Consider the following 15,214-nt stretch of genomic DNA (forward strand, 5'->3'; position numbering starts at 1 on the left):
ATCCTCTTTTTCTTCGCCTCTGGGTCAGATTTTGACCTGTAGATAAACGTCTTTGGTCCTAATTGTCGCACTTATACTAAATCGTGGAACAAAGGAATCTCTTCGTGCCTTCCTGGCTTATGCTGGTCATTGCAATCCCGACTGTTCACTCGGCTTGTCTTTTTTCTGATGTTATATGTTGAGGTATAGGGGAGGTACTGAAACAAACACTATCACGACAACTCGATAGCCAACAGCGTCACTGTCTGTTCAATGGTCTGAACTACACTGTGGCAATCACACACAAAAAATTAAAAAAAATAATAATAATAAAAACGTATAATAATGAGAATAATAATAATAACAATAATAATAACGGTGAAGAAGAAGACGATGATGATAATGATGATGATGGAATAAAATACTAATAAATATATGCAACGAAAATATGTCTACCAATACTTATATTCCCATTGTCGACATTACTGTTAAATGACAAGCAGACGACTAAAGCAACTAGCAGTTTAAATTAAAATATAAGGCTATAATGCAACCAAACCAAAATGTAGAGCCACATAGAAGCAGCTATATATCAACGAGTTAAAATGTAGGGGGGAAAAAAGTTAAAATGAAACTAATGTGTCATGTTACCATAAGCCAAGGGAACAGCAATGACACAACTGACGTCTGCGCTGTCCGTGGTGCTGAATGAGGAAATACAGTATTCTAAGCCTTGACTCTTAATTCAAATGCACAGGTAAAATATCTACATTTCTAAAAGTAATCTATTTGGTGTTTTTCAATGACAAGTCTGTTACAGATGTCTAAAGAAAGTGAAAATGATCAAAAATAATAATAAAAACACAAAGGAGCATGCAAAACAGACACAAATACACACAAATAGAGAGAGTATGCGGAGTCAATGAGCACAAAGGACAAGATGGCGAAATGACACAGTTTCGAATTTACTTGTCCCTTGAGGCATTTGAGTGACATTGTTCGTTTGAGTGCTGTCCATGGTGCTGAGCAAGTACAATCAAAAAATGAAGTAAAAGCATATTCACAGCAAGCTACGTTAAATTGGGCAAGGAAACAAACTGCATTTGAAATGTTGAAAAAGATGTAACTCACTAAATAATCCTACAAATAGTTGATGAGGAAAATCTGTAACTTCTGAAAAACTAACCTCTAAAGGAGAGTCTGGTTCATCCAGGATGCTCTTGTCACTCTGTATCCGCTGCATCATCCCTGTAGAACTGGGGTCCATTATCAGCACGTTTTGACTACCAGCTCTGCCGAACTTACAGTCACTCTTTCTGGAGTCAGTCGTCCTGCACACCTCATAATTGTACACATGTTGGAGAGTCCCTGTCCCCAAAGTGTCTGAGTAACGTGGTGGATAATATGGGATCACAGGGAGATTGGAGTGATACAGGCTGCGAGACTGTCTCCATCTGTAGATTTTCACTGATATAATAACCACTAAACACGTGATGAAGAGGAAGGAAACTACAGCCAGAGCCAACACTAAGTAAAAAGTCAGGTTGTCATTGTACTCCTTGTCGTGTGTAAAGTCAGTGAACTCTGACAGCACTTCAGGGAAGCTGTCCGCCACCGCCACGTTAACAATGACTGTAGCTGAACGAGAGGGCTGCCCGTTGTCCTCCACTATAACAGTCAGTCTTTGTTTCACAGCATCTTTATCAGTCACCTGGCGGATAGTTCTTATTTCTCCATTCTGTGAGCCCACTTCAAACAGCGCCCTGTCTGTGGCTTTCTGCAGTTTATAGGAGAGCCAGGCATTCTGTCCAGAGTCCACATCCACAGCCACCACTTTAGTCACCAGATAGCCCACATCTGCTGAACGAGGCACCATTTCAGCCACTAGAGAGCCACCAGTCTGGACTGGGTACAGAACCTGAGGGGGGTTGTCGTTCTGGTCCTGGATCATTATTTTCACTGTTACATTGCTACTGAGTGGAGGAGAACCTCCATCCTGAGCTTTGACGTGGAACTGGAAATCTTTGATCTGCTCGTAGTCAAAAGAGCGAACTGCATGGATGACTCCACTATCAGCACTAACGGACACATATGAGGAGACTGACACTCCGTTAACAGAGGTGTCCTCCAGTATGTAAGAAACACGAGCATTCTGGTTCCAGTCAGCGTCTCTGGCTTTCACTGTGAATATAGAGAGGCCTGGTGTGTTGTTTTCTACAATGTAGGCCTCATATGAGCTTCTCTCAAAGACAGGTGCGTTATCATTTACATCAGAGATCTGTAAGGTGAGAGTGACGCTGCTGGAGAGGGAGAGCACTCCCTCATCAGAGCAGGCCACAGTTATATTGTACTCTGAGGCTCTCTCTCTGTCCAAATCATTATCTGTTACAAGGTTAAAGAAATTACTTGACGCTGGCTTTAATGTAAAAGGAATATGTTCATTAATGGCGCAGTGAACTTTTCCATTTTCACCGGAATCCAAGTCTTGGACATTCACCATTGTCACAACAGTAGCTGTTTTAGAGTCCTCCGCAATTACATTAGTCTGTGACATAATATTAATAACTGGACTGTTATCATTTATGTCTAGAACCTCAACCGTAATTTTACACGAGTCTGTCAGTCCGCCCTCATCACTGGCTTGCACATGTATTTGATAGTGACGTGCCTTTTCATAATCCACACTACTTTTTAAGATCAAATCCCCATTTAATTCATTAATTTCAAACATGTCTCGCACACCTGCGATTGTGTTGGATATTGAATAAGTTATCTTGGAATTTGATCCTTTATCAGCATCAGAAGCACTTACTCTGGTTATGACTGTGCCTTGTGGGGCGTTTTCAGTTATTGTAGCTTTATAAACTGTATTCGTAAATACAGGTGCATTGTCATTTATATCAAGGACTGTAATATGTATCTGCGCTGTGCCTGACAGGTTTGGTTCCCCTCCATCCACCGCAGTTAACACAATAAATATCTCATCTTGTTTTTCTCTGTCAAGAGGCTTTTGTAAAACCATTTCAACTATCTTTTCTCCATCGGGTTGATCTTTCAATTTCAGCACGAAATTGTCGGTTTTCGTCAGAAGATAACTCTGAAGACTATTCATACCAACATCGGGATCTATTGCCCTCTCTAGCAAAAACTTAGCTCCTATAACGGCAGATTCACTTATTTTAAAGTTCATGTTAGATTTTTCAAACATTGGAGCGTTGTCATTTATATCTGTAATTTCGACAACAACAGTGTAGAATTCCATCGGGTTTTCTAAAATAACCTGAAAATGTAAAGCGCAGGGCGTCGTCTGTCCACACAGCGCCTCTCTGTCTATTTTTTCTTTGATAAGGAGGACTCCTCGTTCTCTGTTCAGCTCGATATAGCCTGCACTGTCTCCTGTAAAAATCCGAGCTTTCCCTGATGTCAATCTTTTTCTGTCTAAACCTAAATCCTGACCGATGTTACCGACTAACGAACCTTTGGCCATTTCCTCGGGGATGGAGTAGCTGACCTGCCCAGCCACCGATGCGAGCAGAATGATTGAGATAAACAACAGCACTCGCCACCTCATTGTTCTCCCCAGTATTTCCATGCAAAACGAATCCTGCCACAGTCGTATTCCCGTTGGCTAGAATATCCGCTGTATTTCCTCCACATATAAACCCGTTTGAAGTAATCGATGAATTACAGGTCACGGCTGCTGTCTGCGTCGACGATGACTGCTCTCTAACCGTGTAATATTCGTACTGAGTATCTTTTTTCATCTGTTTCAAAGGAGAAACAATAATGGGGGAGGTACTGCTGAAACCTGCACTACAGTTACCACACACTGGTCAACAGCGGCCCTAAGAGTTCAATCTACTGAACTACACACTTGTGCAAATGGAAAAGTATTAAAGACACTCAGGTAGTAGGAGGATGTTTGATGTCCCAGCCACAGGTCAGCGGGTTTGCACTAATGGCTCCTATTTAAAACGAAGATTGAGCAGGGACATTTATCTGTGAAGACTCACCACCCTGAATCAGACACCTGTATTTCGTTAAACAAAAGCAACGTTGGTGCAAAAACTTATCAAGTAATGAAATATAAGCCGGATGGTGTATCAGCAGGAACGATGTCTTCACCGGGTACACACAAACAAACAAACAAACACACACACACACACACACACACACACACACACACGCACACACACACACACACACACACACACACACACACACACACACGCACACACACACACACACACACACACACACACACACGTCTTCGGAAGCTGTTATCAGTGCCAAAATCAGGAGCAACAACTAACAATAACCTTTCAAGGTTTGCATTGTATGCAATGAAATTAAGTCCTGAATACAAAGACATCAAAAACGAATAAATTCCAATGTAGAAATAATGACTCGTAAACGCAAAAGAAAAAGAAAAATAACCATACGCTCTGAAAGAAATCTGGATAACGTTACCGGCCTTGCCGTAACCCAATATGAAGACACAATTAAAAACAACATAGCAGCAATGATAATAACAATGTAAACAGGTAAGATAAAAACGTTTGGTGTGGTAAAAATCATCACAAATAATTAAGTGCAAGTTCTTAACGCAAACACATTTCGTATATATCTCAATTTAATGCATTTGTGTGTTGCATTATGTCAATTCAATGTAAAACAATTTTGAATTCTAACCTCTAGAGGAGAGTCTGGTTCATCCAGGATGCTCTTTTCACTCTGTATCCGCTGCATCGTCCCTGTAGAACTGGGGTCCATTATCAGCACGTTTTGACTACCAGCTCTGCCGAACTTACAGTCACTCTTTCTGGAGTCAGTCGTCCTGCACACTTCGTAATTGTACACGTGTTGGAGAGTCCCTGTCCCCAAAGTGTCTGAGTAACGTGGTGGATAATATGGAATCACAGGGAGATTGGAGTGATACAGGATGCGAGACTGTCTCCATCTGTAGATTTTCACTGATATAATAACCACTAAACACGTGATGAAGAGGAAGGAAACTACAGCCAGAGCCAACACTAAGTAAAAAGTCAGGTTGTCATTGTACTCCTTGTCGTGTGTAAAGTCAGTGAACTCTGACAGCACTTCAGGGAAGCTGTCCGCCACCGCCACGTTAACAATGACTGTAGCTGAACGAGAGGGCTGCCCGTTGTCCTCCACTATAACAGTCAGTCTTTGTTTCACAGCATCTTTATCAGTCACCTGGCGGATAGTTCTTATTTCTCCATTCTGTAAGCCCACTTCAAACAGCGCCCTGTCTGTGGCTTTCTGCAGTTTATAGGAGAGCCAGGCATTCTGTCCAGAGTCCACATCCACAGCCACCACTTTAGTCACCAGATAGCCCACATCTGCTGAACGAGGAACCATTTCAGCCACCAAAGAGCCACCAGTCTGGACTGGGTACAGAACCTGAGGGCGGTTGTCGTTTTGGTCCTGGATTATTATTTTCACTGTCGCATTGCTACTGAGTGGAGGAGAGCCTCCATCCTGAGCTTTGACTGCCACCTTAAGTTCTTTAATTTGTTCGTAGTCAAATGAGCGCACTGCACTGATAGCTCCTGTTTCTGTATTTATTGTGACATAAGAAGAGATCGGACTTCCATTGATCTGTGTGTCTTCTAGAAAGTAGGATATTCTAGAATTCTGATTCCAGTCAACGTCACGTGCTTTGACAGAAAATATGGACATCCCAGGGGAGTTGTTTTCTGTAATGTGAGCAGCGTAGCTAATTTGATCAAACAAGGGAGCATTGTCATTCACATCTGATATTCTCAGACGTAACACTGTTGTGCTCGACAAGGATGGCGATCCCGAATCAGTTGCCTTTACAGTTATGTTATATTCTGGTACAACTTCTCTGTCAAAAGCCGAGTTTGTTACTAATGTATAGTAATTAGCTAATGTTGATTTAATTTTAAATGGGAGACCACTGTCTGTTGTACAAGTTATTTGACCATTTTGTTCTGAGTCTGCGTCAATCACATTAATTATTGCTACTGTGGTACCTGAGGAAGAGTCCTCTGGCACGGGGCTGGAGAATGACATTACATTTATAACTGGTGCATTATCATTGACGTCAACAATCTCAATTTGAACCTTACTCGAATCTGTCAGGCCTCCTTGGTCCATAGCTTCAATCACAATTTCATATTTCTTATCTTTTTCATAATCCACCTGCCCTACAAGTGTTATGATTCCCGTAATTTCGTCTAAAATAAATGTATCAGCCATCTGCTCCTTCATGTTTGAAAATCTATATGTGACGAGTCCGTTTGATCCACTGTCTGCATCACTTGCATTCACTTTAGTGATATAGGTGCCTTTCAATGCATTTTCCAATAAAGCAGCCCTGTAAAGAGACTGGTTGAAAATGGGAGGATTATCATTTGCATCTAGCACTGTGATGTCGATATTTACCGTACCAGATCTATGTGGAGTGCCGCCATCAACAGCGATGAGCTTCAGTGATATTCTAGGCTCGCTTTCTCGATCTAACCCTTTTTGTAAGATCATCTCCGCATATTTTCGACCATCTGGACTTGAGTGCTGCTTCAAGCCAAATATGTCATTGGTGGTTAGTATATATTTCTGTAAGCCATTACTGCCTACATCTGCATCTTCGGCACTGGGTAACAAAAAGCGCGACCCCAGTGTGGCAATTTCGCTTATTTCAAATTTGATTTCATCTTTTCTAAACGTCGGAGTATTGTCATTTATGTCAATTATTTCCACTGTTACTTGGTGTAACTCCATGGGGTTTTCTAAAATAATCTCAAAGCTGAAGCTGCACGGCGTTACGTCTCTACACAGCTGCTCTCGGTCAATTCTCTCATTGACGACTAAAACGCCTTTGTCTGTTTGCAGCTCGGTGTACTGAAAGCTTTGTCTGGTCACGATACGGGCACGGCCAGAACGGAGCCTTTGCACATCCAGACCAAGGTCTTGGGCTACGTTACCAATAAGTGATCCCTTCTTCAACTCCTCTGGAATTGTATACCTGATTTGGCCTGAGACGATGTGACTGAGACACAACAGGAAAATCAGAAAAGGCAATACTGACCTGCAACACAAACGCCATTTTACACACGAATGAGAATATTCAAACGCCATTGCCACAATAAGAAATGTAATACCAACAGCCTGTTGTATACAATCCACAAAGAAGAAAGGAAGTCGCATCAAGTATTCCTTGTATTTTCAAAACCTCGCTCCAAATACATTTGTGGTCGTAGTCCTGCTTATGAAGCCCACAGTATGCCTCTCTTGACTAAACAGAAAATAAGGGCTCTACCTCCTCTGAATCAAAAAGGATCACTCGTTTCACTGACCAACAGCGTCCCTTACTGTCCAAAGCATGCACATCATGAACAGAGGCAGAAAAAAAGTATTTGCCAAACACTGCAGTGTAGAAGAGCAAGATTTGTAAATCAAAACCACGATTATCCAGTATTATAAAACAGAAAAACAAACACGTGTGTTCCTTCATAATTTTTTGTATATATTTTTGAACAAAATAATTATATTTATGTTAATATTTAATTGATTATTCTTTGAATGTATGTGACAACAAGACCAGAGACAGAGTATATAATATGAACACAGGCTTCCCCCCTTTTCATCAGCATTAACCTACATTGTATTAAGTGGAATAAAAGCTGAAACTGAAAATGCATCCATACAATTTCTGGTGAACGAACACATAAAGTAATCATAGTTTAATAGAACACGTATACACCTGCTCCAAAGTGAAATAATCACAAGCTCAAAGGGACATTTGACTTTGAGTCAGTGGAGCTGTCCATGGGTTGTGGTCCTGAAACTGCTTCCTGTGTTTTAAGTTACATGAGAACCAAGAGGGTTCCCACTGTTTAGCAGGACCTCTAAAAAAGCACAAACATAATTATTGGTGAAGATCAACATGTCAAGGCCTCACCTCTAAAGGAGAATCAGGTTCATGCAGGATGCTCTTCTCACTCTGTATCCGCTGCATCGTCCCTGTAGAACTGGGGTCCATTATCAGCACATTCTGACTACCAGCTCTGCCGAATTTACAGTCACTCTTTCTGGAGTCAGTCGTCCTGCACACCTTGTAATTGTACACGTGTTGGAGAGTCCCTGTCCCCAAAGTGTCTGAGTAACGTGGTGGATAATATGGAATCACAGGGAGATTGGAGTGATACAGGATGCGAGACTGTCTCCATCTGTAGATTTTCACTGATATAATAACCACTAAACACGTGATGAAGAGGAAGGAAACTACAGCCAGAGCCAACACTAAGTAAAAAGTCAGGTTGTCATTGTACTCCTTGTCGTGAGTAAAGTCTGTGAACTCTGAAAGCACTTCAGGGAAGCTGTCCGCCACCGCCACGTTAACAATGACTGTAGTTGAACGAGAGGGCTGCCCTCGAGGTGCCATACCACATACAGTTCTCGACGAATTATGCGTCCTCACTTGAATAAAATAAACATGAGCATGTAGTCCAGTTTAAACAAACGGTTCTGCTTCTCGTATATTTCAAAGACACGTGTAAATGATCGCCTCATAACGACCTGTCCTCCCACGAAGGACAGTATATCTACTGAAGATCAGTGAGGGAGGAGAAAAGGCAGATTGTTAACACTCAAATTGTTTTGCTGACCAACAGCGTCACTTAGAGCCCAAAAGCTGAACTCCTCACACTGTGAAGTTAAGGCCAAGTATACATCCCTTTTCAATATAAACAGGTACTCTTAAATTGTTTACTATAATTACATTTGCATCCAATTAAAAGAAAAAGAGAGTTTAAATTGAAGGACGAAACCAGCAGCAGAAAACGATACACAAACTGCAGTGACATCCCATACAATGTTGCAATGTTAAAGATACGAAGTGACAGGCACATGGTGACTGATGGAAAAGTATAGGAATGTCGCTGTCTATGGTACTGAAACGAGCAGGGTTACTAATGAAGTGAATTGAGAACAGGAGCACAAGAAAAGATGTGGACAATCAATTACTGGTATTGCACGGAACTCAGTATTAAGGTCTTATGCAGGTCAACACGTAAGCCTCAGCTGTCTGTTGATCAATTTAAGTCCAAACATATAGCAGGTTTAAACAGTTAACAGTTCACGAAAACAGATATTGTGTCTTTGACTCTGATGATAAAGCTGAACTAACCTCAAGAGGAGACTCTGGTTCATCCAGGATGCTCCTTTCACTCTGTATCCGCTGCATCGTCCCTGTAGAACTGGGGTCCATTATCAGCACGTTTTGACTACCAGCTCTGCCGAACTTACAGTCACTCTTTCTGGAGTCAGTCGTCCTGCACACCTCGTAATTGTACACGTGTTGGAGAGTCCCTGTCCCCAAAGTGTCTGAGTAACGTGGTGGATAATATGGAATCACAGGGAGATTGGAGTGATACAGGATGCGAGACTGTCTCCATCTGTAGATCTTCACGGATATAATAACCACTAAACACGTGATGAAGAGGAAGGAAACTACAGCCAGAGCCAACACTAAGTAAAACGTCAGGTTGTCATTGTAATCCTTGTCGTGTGTAAAGTCAGTGAACTCTGATAGCACTTCAGGGAAGCTGTCCGCCACCGCCACGTTAACAATGACTGTAGCTGAACGAGAGGGCTGCCCGTTGTCCTCCACTATAACAGTCAGTCTTTGTTTCACAGCATCTTTATCAGTCACCTGGCGGATAGTTCTTATTTCTCCATTCTGTAAGCCCACTTCAAACAGCGCCCTGTCTGTGGCTTTCTGCAGTTTATAGGAGAGCCAGGCATTCTGTCCAGAGTCCACATCCACAGCCACCACTTTAGTCACCAGATAGCTAACATCTGCTGAACGAGGCACCATTTCAGCCACAGGAGAGCCACCGGTCTGGACTGGGTACAGAACCTGTGGCGGGTTGTCGTTCTGATCTTGAATGTTTATTTTAACTGTGGTATTGCTGCATAAAGGTGGAGAGCCCCCATCCTGTCCTTTAACTAAAAAATGTAAGCTTTTAATTTGCTCATAGTCAAATGATCGAACTGTCTGTATAGCTCCACTTTCTGCGTTAACAGATAAATAAGTGGATATGGGATTACCATTAAACTGAGTATCAATAAGAAGGTAAGACACTCGTGCGTTCTGCCCAGAGTCAGAGTCATGTGCTTTCACGGAAAATACTGATACTCCAGGGGAGTTGTTTTCCATAATATTAGCTTCATAATGGCTCTGTTCAAATACTGGAGCGTTATCATTGACGTCAGTTATTCGAAGTGAAACCGTCTTGTTAGTTGAGAGAGCCGGGGAGCCTTCATCCACAGTCGTGAAAACGATATTGTAATCAGGATTGCGCTCCCTGTCAAGGACGCCGTTTGTTACCAGAGTATAATAATTCTTTAGAGATGACTGGATTGTGAATGGGATATTGCTGTTAATTGAGCAGTCTACTTTGCCACTTTTTCCCGAATCTACATCTTTAACGTTTATGATAGCTACAGTAGTTCCAGTAGGAGAATCCTCAGCGATGGCATTAGAAAACGAAGTTAACGTTATTACAGGGGCATTGTCATTTACATCAATCACCTCAATTATTACACTTGTTGATGTACTTTGCCCACCTTGATCTTTAGCCTGCACGCCAATCTCATAAATTTTAGTCTCTTCATAATCAATCAGACCTTTTACTGTTAAATCGCCGCTGTTTTCATCCAGATCAAATAGTTCAGCAACATTACTAGACATGCGATTAAAATGGTATGTAACACGGCCGTTCATCCCTTCATCTGCATCTTTTGCGCTCAATGTCACGACTAAAGTTCCTTTTGGAACATTTTCTCTAACAGACGCCTTGAAAATTGATTGGGTAAAAACCGGAGCATTGTCATTTGTATCTCGGACAGTTACATGTATTTTTAGCGTGCCTGATCGCTGTGGTTCACCGCCATCTACAGCAGTTAGCGTGAGAAGCAGCTTCGCCTCTTTCTCCCTGTCTAAAGCACTAGAAAGATACAGCTGTGCATATTTATGGCCATTTGGGCTGGACAGGACCTTAATATTAAAATGTGTTGTTGGGTGCAGAGTATAGCCGTGTAAGGCGTTTATGCCAACATCGGGGTCGGTTGCACTCGCTTGTAATATTTCGGTTCCTGGAAGTGCAGATTCTACTAGCTCTAAATGCATTTCTTTCTCATGAAACACGGGTGAATTATCATTAACATCCAACACTTCTACAACAACGCTATGTAGTTGCATTGGATTCGTCATAATCATTTCAAAATTCAAACTGCAGGGAGATGTCTGTCCGCATAATTGCTCTCTATCTATTCTTTCTCCTACGACCAGAATCCCTTTGTCTACATCCAGTCTAATATACTCGCTGCTTTCAGTGCTAACAATTCGGGAACCGACTGATTTCAGTCTTTTAGCGTCAATACCTAAATCTTCAGCCACATTTCCCACAAAGGAGCCTTTTCTCATTTCCTCTGGGACAGAGTAGCGGATCTGGCAAACTGTCGTCTCAATGAGAAAAACAAGGATGAAGGCCCGTACTTGCCATTTAATCGTGGCTTCACAGCTGCTAAAAGGCATCTTTCCGAAGCAATCCATCCAAATCCACAAACAAATATATTTCCCAAAAAGTATGTCTGTTATCCGGTAACGTTCCTTTGTTTGTGTGCTTATCATCCACCGTGCTACAATGAATGCGTTAGTCTAAAAATAAATGGTGAAAATGACGCCGAAATGTCCTGCTCTCCACGGTACACTAAGAAGAGTACTGAAGCTGCAACTGCTTTTCAGAAGCTTCATATGCGCTTTGAAGACCAACAGCGGCCCTTTGAGTCCAAAATGAAAATCACAAGTGATATCACTAAAGTAAATAGGAAAAAACTACATTTTGATTAGCAGGTGAAAATGTGTAGGAGTCAGATATCGTTGTATATATCTAGGTTATGGTTAATGCGTGCATATATGTTTGTATTCAAACCTAAAAATAGATTTACAGTAAGTATAGTGTAAGTGGGTAAAGTGACAGATAAAGATGTAGTGAGAGAGAAATGCAGTAAAGTCAAAAGGCATGTTGGTAATTGGATAAACATCAAACTATTTGTTTCTCCATCCACATAAAACTTGACTGGACACACATAGCACATAAATGTTCTCCAATTAAAGCACTTCCCCAAAAGACACGTCATGCAGTACAGAAAAAATAAATGCTGGTATCCCAAAACAGTATTCAGCCTTTTATAGTGTGAATTTTCTATACAGCCTCTTTCTCAGTTCAGTCAACTGGCTCAACTCTGAGAGGAGCTATCCAACACTAGTGGTGCTGAAGAAGCACGGTAGTCAGTGAAACAACACCTTAAGGCAAATAGTATCTGTAATCTGAAAAAACCCCGATATGATTTATTCATAGGAAGTTTGTGGAGAATCACGAATAAAGACACGCACCTCTAAAGGAGAGTCAAGTTCATCCAGGATGCTCTTTTCACTCTGTATCCGCTGCATCGTCCCTGTAGAACTGGGGTCCATTATCAGCACATTCTGACTACCAGCTCTGCCGAACTTACAGTCACTCTTTCTGGAGTCAGTCGTCCTGCACACCTCGTAATTGTACACGTGTTGGAGAGTCCCTGTCCCCAAAGTGTCTGAGTAACGTGGTGGATAATATGGAATCACAGGGAGATTGGAGTGATACAGGATGCGAGACTGTCTCCATCTGTAGATTTTCACTGATATAATAACCACTACACACGTGATGAAGAGGAAGGAAACTACAGCCAGAGCCAACACTAAGTAAAAAGTCAGGTTGTCATTGTACTCCTTGTCGTGAGTAAAGTCTGTGAACTCTGACAGCACTTCAGGGAAGCTGTCCGCCACCACCACGTTAACAATGACTGTAGCTGAACGAGAGGGCTGCCCGTTGTCCTCCACTATAACAGTCAGTCTTTGTTTCACAGGATCTTTATCAGTCACCTGGCGGATTGTTCTTATTTCTCCATTCTGTAAGCCCACGTCAAAAAGCGCCCTGTCTGTGGCTTTCTGCAGTTTATAGGAGAGCCAGGCATTCTGTCCAGAGTCCACATCCACAGCCACCACTTTAGTCACCAGATAGCCCACATCTGCTGAACGAGGGACCATTTCAGCCACCACAGAGCCACCAGTTTGGACTGGGTACAGAACTTGAGGGGGGTTGTCGTTCTGGTCCTGGATCATTATTTTTACTGTAGCAACCGAACTCAGAGGAGGAGATCCGGCATCACGTGCAGTCACATTGAATTCAAACCATTTGATTTGTTCATAATCAAACGACCTCACTGCATGAACGACACCGTTTTCTGAGTTTATGGACACTAATGACGACACAGATACTCCATTAATCTCTTTCTCCTCCAGGAAGTAAGACACTCGAGCGTTTTGGCCCCAGTCTGCATCACTAGCACTGATAGTAAACATAGATAATCCGGGAGAGTTGTTCTCTGGTACAGTCTTACTATATTCTGACTGCTTGAATTTGGGTGGGCTGTCATTCACGTCAGACACTTTAACATTAATGTTTTTACTGTTAGACAGAGGCGGAGAGCCTTGGTCAGAGACGGTTATGGTGATATTATACTCAGGAATACTTTCTCTGTCTAAGAAGTCTTCTGTTACTATTGTATAATATCCTGTTAATGAAGATTCAATTTTAAAGGGTATGTCAGAGTTAATGGAGCACTTGACAACACCGTTACCATCAGAGTCTTCATCATCTACGTTAACAACAGCTATAGTTGAACCAGGGGAAGAATCCTCCGATATAGAGTTAGAAAATGACATAAGCTGTATTGTAGGGACATTGTCATTTTCATCAAGTATTTGAACAAAAACTTTGCACGTATCTGTAAATCCCCCGTGGTCACTAGCCTGAACATTTAATTGATAGGTCTTAGATTTTTCAAAATCTAGTTTACCTGTAACTGTAATCTCTCCTGTTTTAGAATTTACTTCAAACAGCTGCTTCGCCTCTTTAGCGACATGGGGGAAAGAATAAGTGACTATACCATTGACTCCTTTATCTGCGTCATTTGCACTAACAGTGGTTACCACCGATCCTTCAGGAGAATTTTCCCTGATATCTGCTTTATAAACAGGCTGGCTACACACTGGCGCATTATCGTTTGCATCTAGAACATATATCTGAATACGCACCGTCCCTGATCTGTGTGGCTCACCGCCATCCGAAGCAATCAACACGAGTGAGTGAGTATCCTCTTTCTCTCGATCTAACGGGGTCTGTAAAACCATTTCGATGAATTCGCCTCCATCCGGTTGGCTCTGGACTTCCAATTTAAAATTATCTGAGGGTTTAAGTGTGTATTTCTGAATATCGTTAATGCCAACATCAGGATCGTCTGCACTCACCAAAGAGAAACGAGTCCCTAGTGCAGCATTTTCAGCAATTTTCAAATTGATTTCATCCTTTTGGAACGACGGACTGTTATCATTAATGTCTATTACCTCCACAGTTACCCGATAAAGCTGGATCGGATTTTCTAAAATGACCTCGAAACTGAAGCTACAGGGCGTCGTCTGTCCACAAAGCTCTTCTCGGTCGATTCGCTCTTTAATAACAAGATTTCCTTTGTCTCTGTTTAAATCCACATACTGTCGACTTCCTTTTGTAATAATACGAGCTTTACCTGATATGAGTCTCGCCACATCCAAGCCTAAATCTCTAGCAATATTTCCAACGAAAGACCCTTCTGCCTGCTCCTCCTGTATGGTATACCGAGCCTGTCCGGACACTGAGCTCAGCTTGAAAAGACAAAGAATGACAAACACAGCTTGCCATCGGCCTCTGCAGACGGTTATCCACATCCACCCCATCATAAATCCAAGAGTACACACGCAGTAATCCTTCTCTATGGACAATTGTCGTAATCAAATCCAAAAAATGAAAAGTTAACGGTATTTTCAGCAGTGAAATTCAAGAAGAAATGCTATCATTGAAACGTTGACGGGCCAGACCGTCCTCTTACCAACCAGTGAAACAGTGAGAGGAATAAAGGGGTGGACCGTTGCTGCTTATTTTGACATTTAGTCAGTGATGAATCAACAGCGGCGCTCAGAGCCCATCCAGGGTAATGTATTTGATATGATTATATAAGGAACAGTTAAAATGACGTATTAAACCTCATGGGTTGTTTTGGTTCTTATTTGGATAATTTTGGAATTATATTTTGTATGGGGGACTTA

At 41.9% G+C, this 15,214-nt stretch overlaps 5 protein-coding genes across 6 annotated transcripts in view; all 5 read right to left on the reverse strand.

The window, feature by feature from the left end:
* LOC133985674 (protocadherin gamma-A12-like) overlaps nucleotides 1-15,214 on the reverse strand; it is a 211,230-nt gene that overhangs the window by 132,000 nt on the left and 64,016 nt on the right. The gene's annotated exons all lie outside the window — the stretch shown is intronic.
* On the reverse strand, nucleotides 213-3,571 carry LOC133986326 (protocadherin beta-16-like). The gene is made up of 2 exons (XM_062426154.1): nucleotides 1,111-3,571; nucleotides 213-262 (listed from the first exon to the last, which is right to left on the reverse strand). Exons 1-2 carry the CDS (start codon nucleotides 3,569-3,571, stop codon nucleotides 213-215), a joined length of 2,511 nt encoding a protein of 836 aa, XP_062282138.1.
* On the reverse strand, nucleotides 3,664-8,410 carry LOC133986327 (protocadherin beta-16-like). The gene is made up of 4 exons (XM_062426155.1): nucleotides 7,928-8,410; nucleotides 7,674-7,678; nucleotides 4,672-7,054; nucleotides 3,664-3,705 (listed from the first exon to the last, which is right to left on the reverse strand). The coding sequence occupies exons 1-4, from the start codon at nucleotides 8,408-8,410 to the stop codon at nucleotides 3,664-3,666; spliced, it is 2,913 nt and encodes a 970-aa protein (XP_062282139.1).
* On the reverse strand, nucleotides 9,104-11,566 carry LOC133986328 (protocadherin gamma-A5-like). Its single transcript, XM_062426156.1, has one exon. It carries the CDS (start codon nucleotides 11,564-11,566, stop codon nucleotides 9,104-9,106), a length of 2,463 nt encoding a protein of 820 aa, XP_062282140.1.
* LOC133986329 (protocadherin beta-16-like) lies at nucleotides 12,383-14,845 on the reverse strand. Its single transcript, XM_062426157.1, has one exon. It carries the CDS (start codon nucleotides 14,843-14,845, stop codon nucleotides 12,383-12,385), a length of 2,463 nt encoding a protein of 820 aa, XP_062282141.1.

Source organism: Scomber scombrus, chromosome 9 (assembly GCF_963691925.1).
Source record: "Scomber scombrus chromosome 9, fScoSco1.1, whole genome shotgun sequence".
Lineage (NCBI taxonomy): Eukaryota > Metazoa > Chordata > Actinopteri > Scombriformes > Scombridae > Scomber > Scomber scombrus.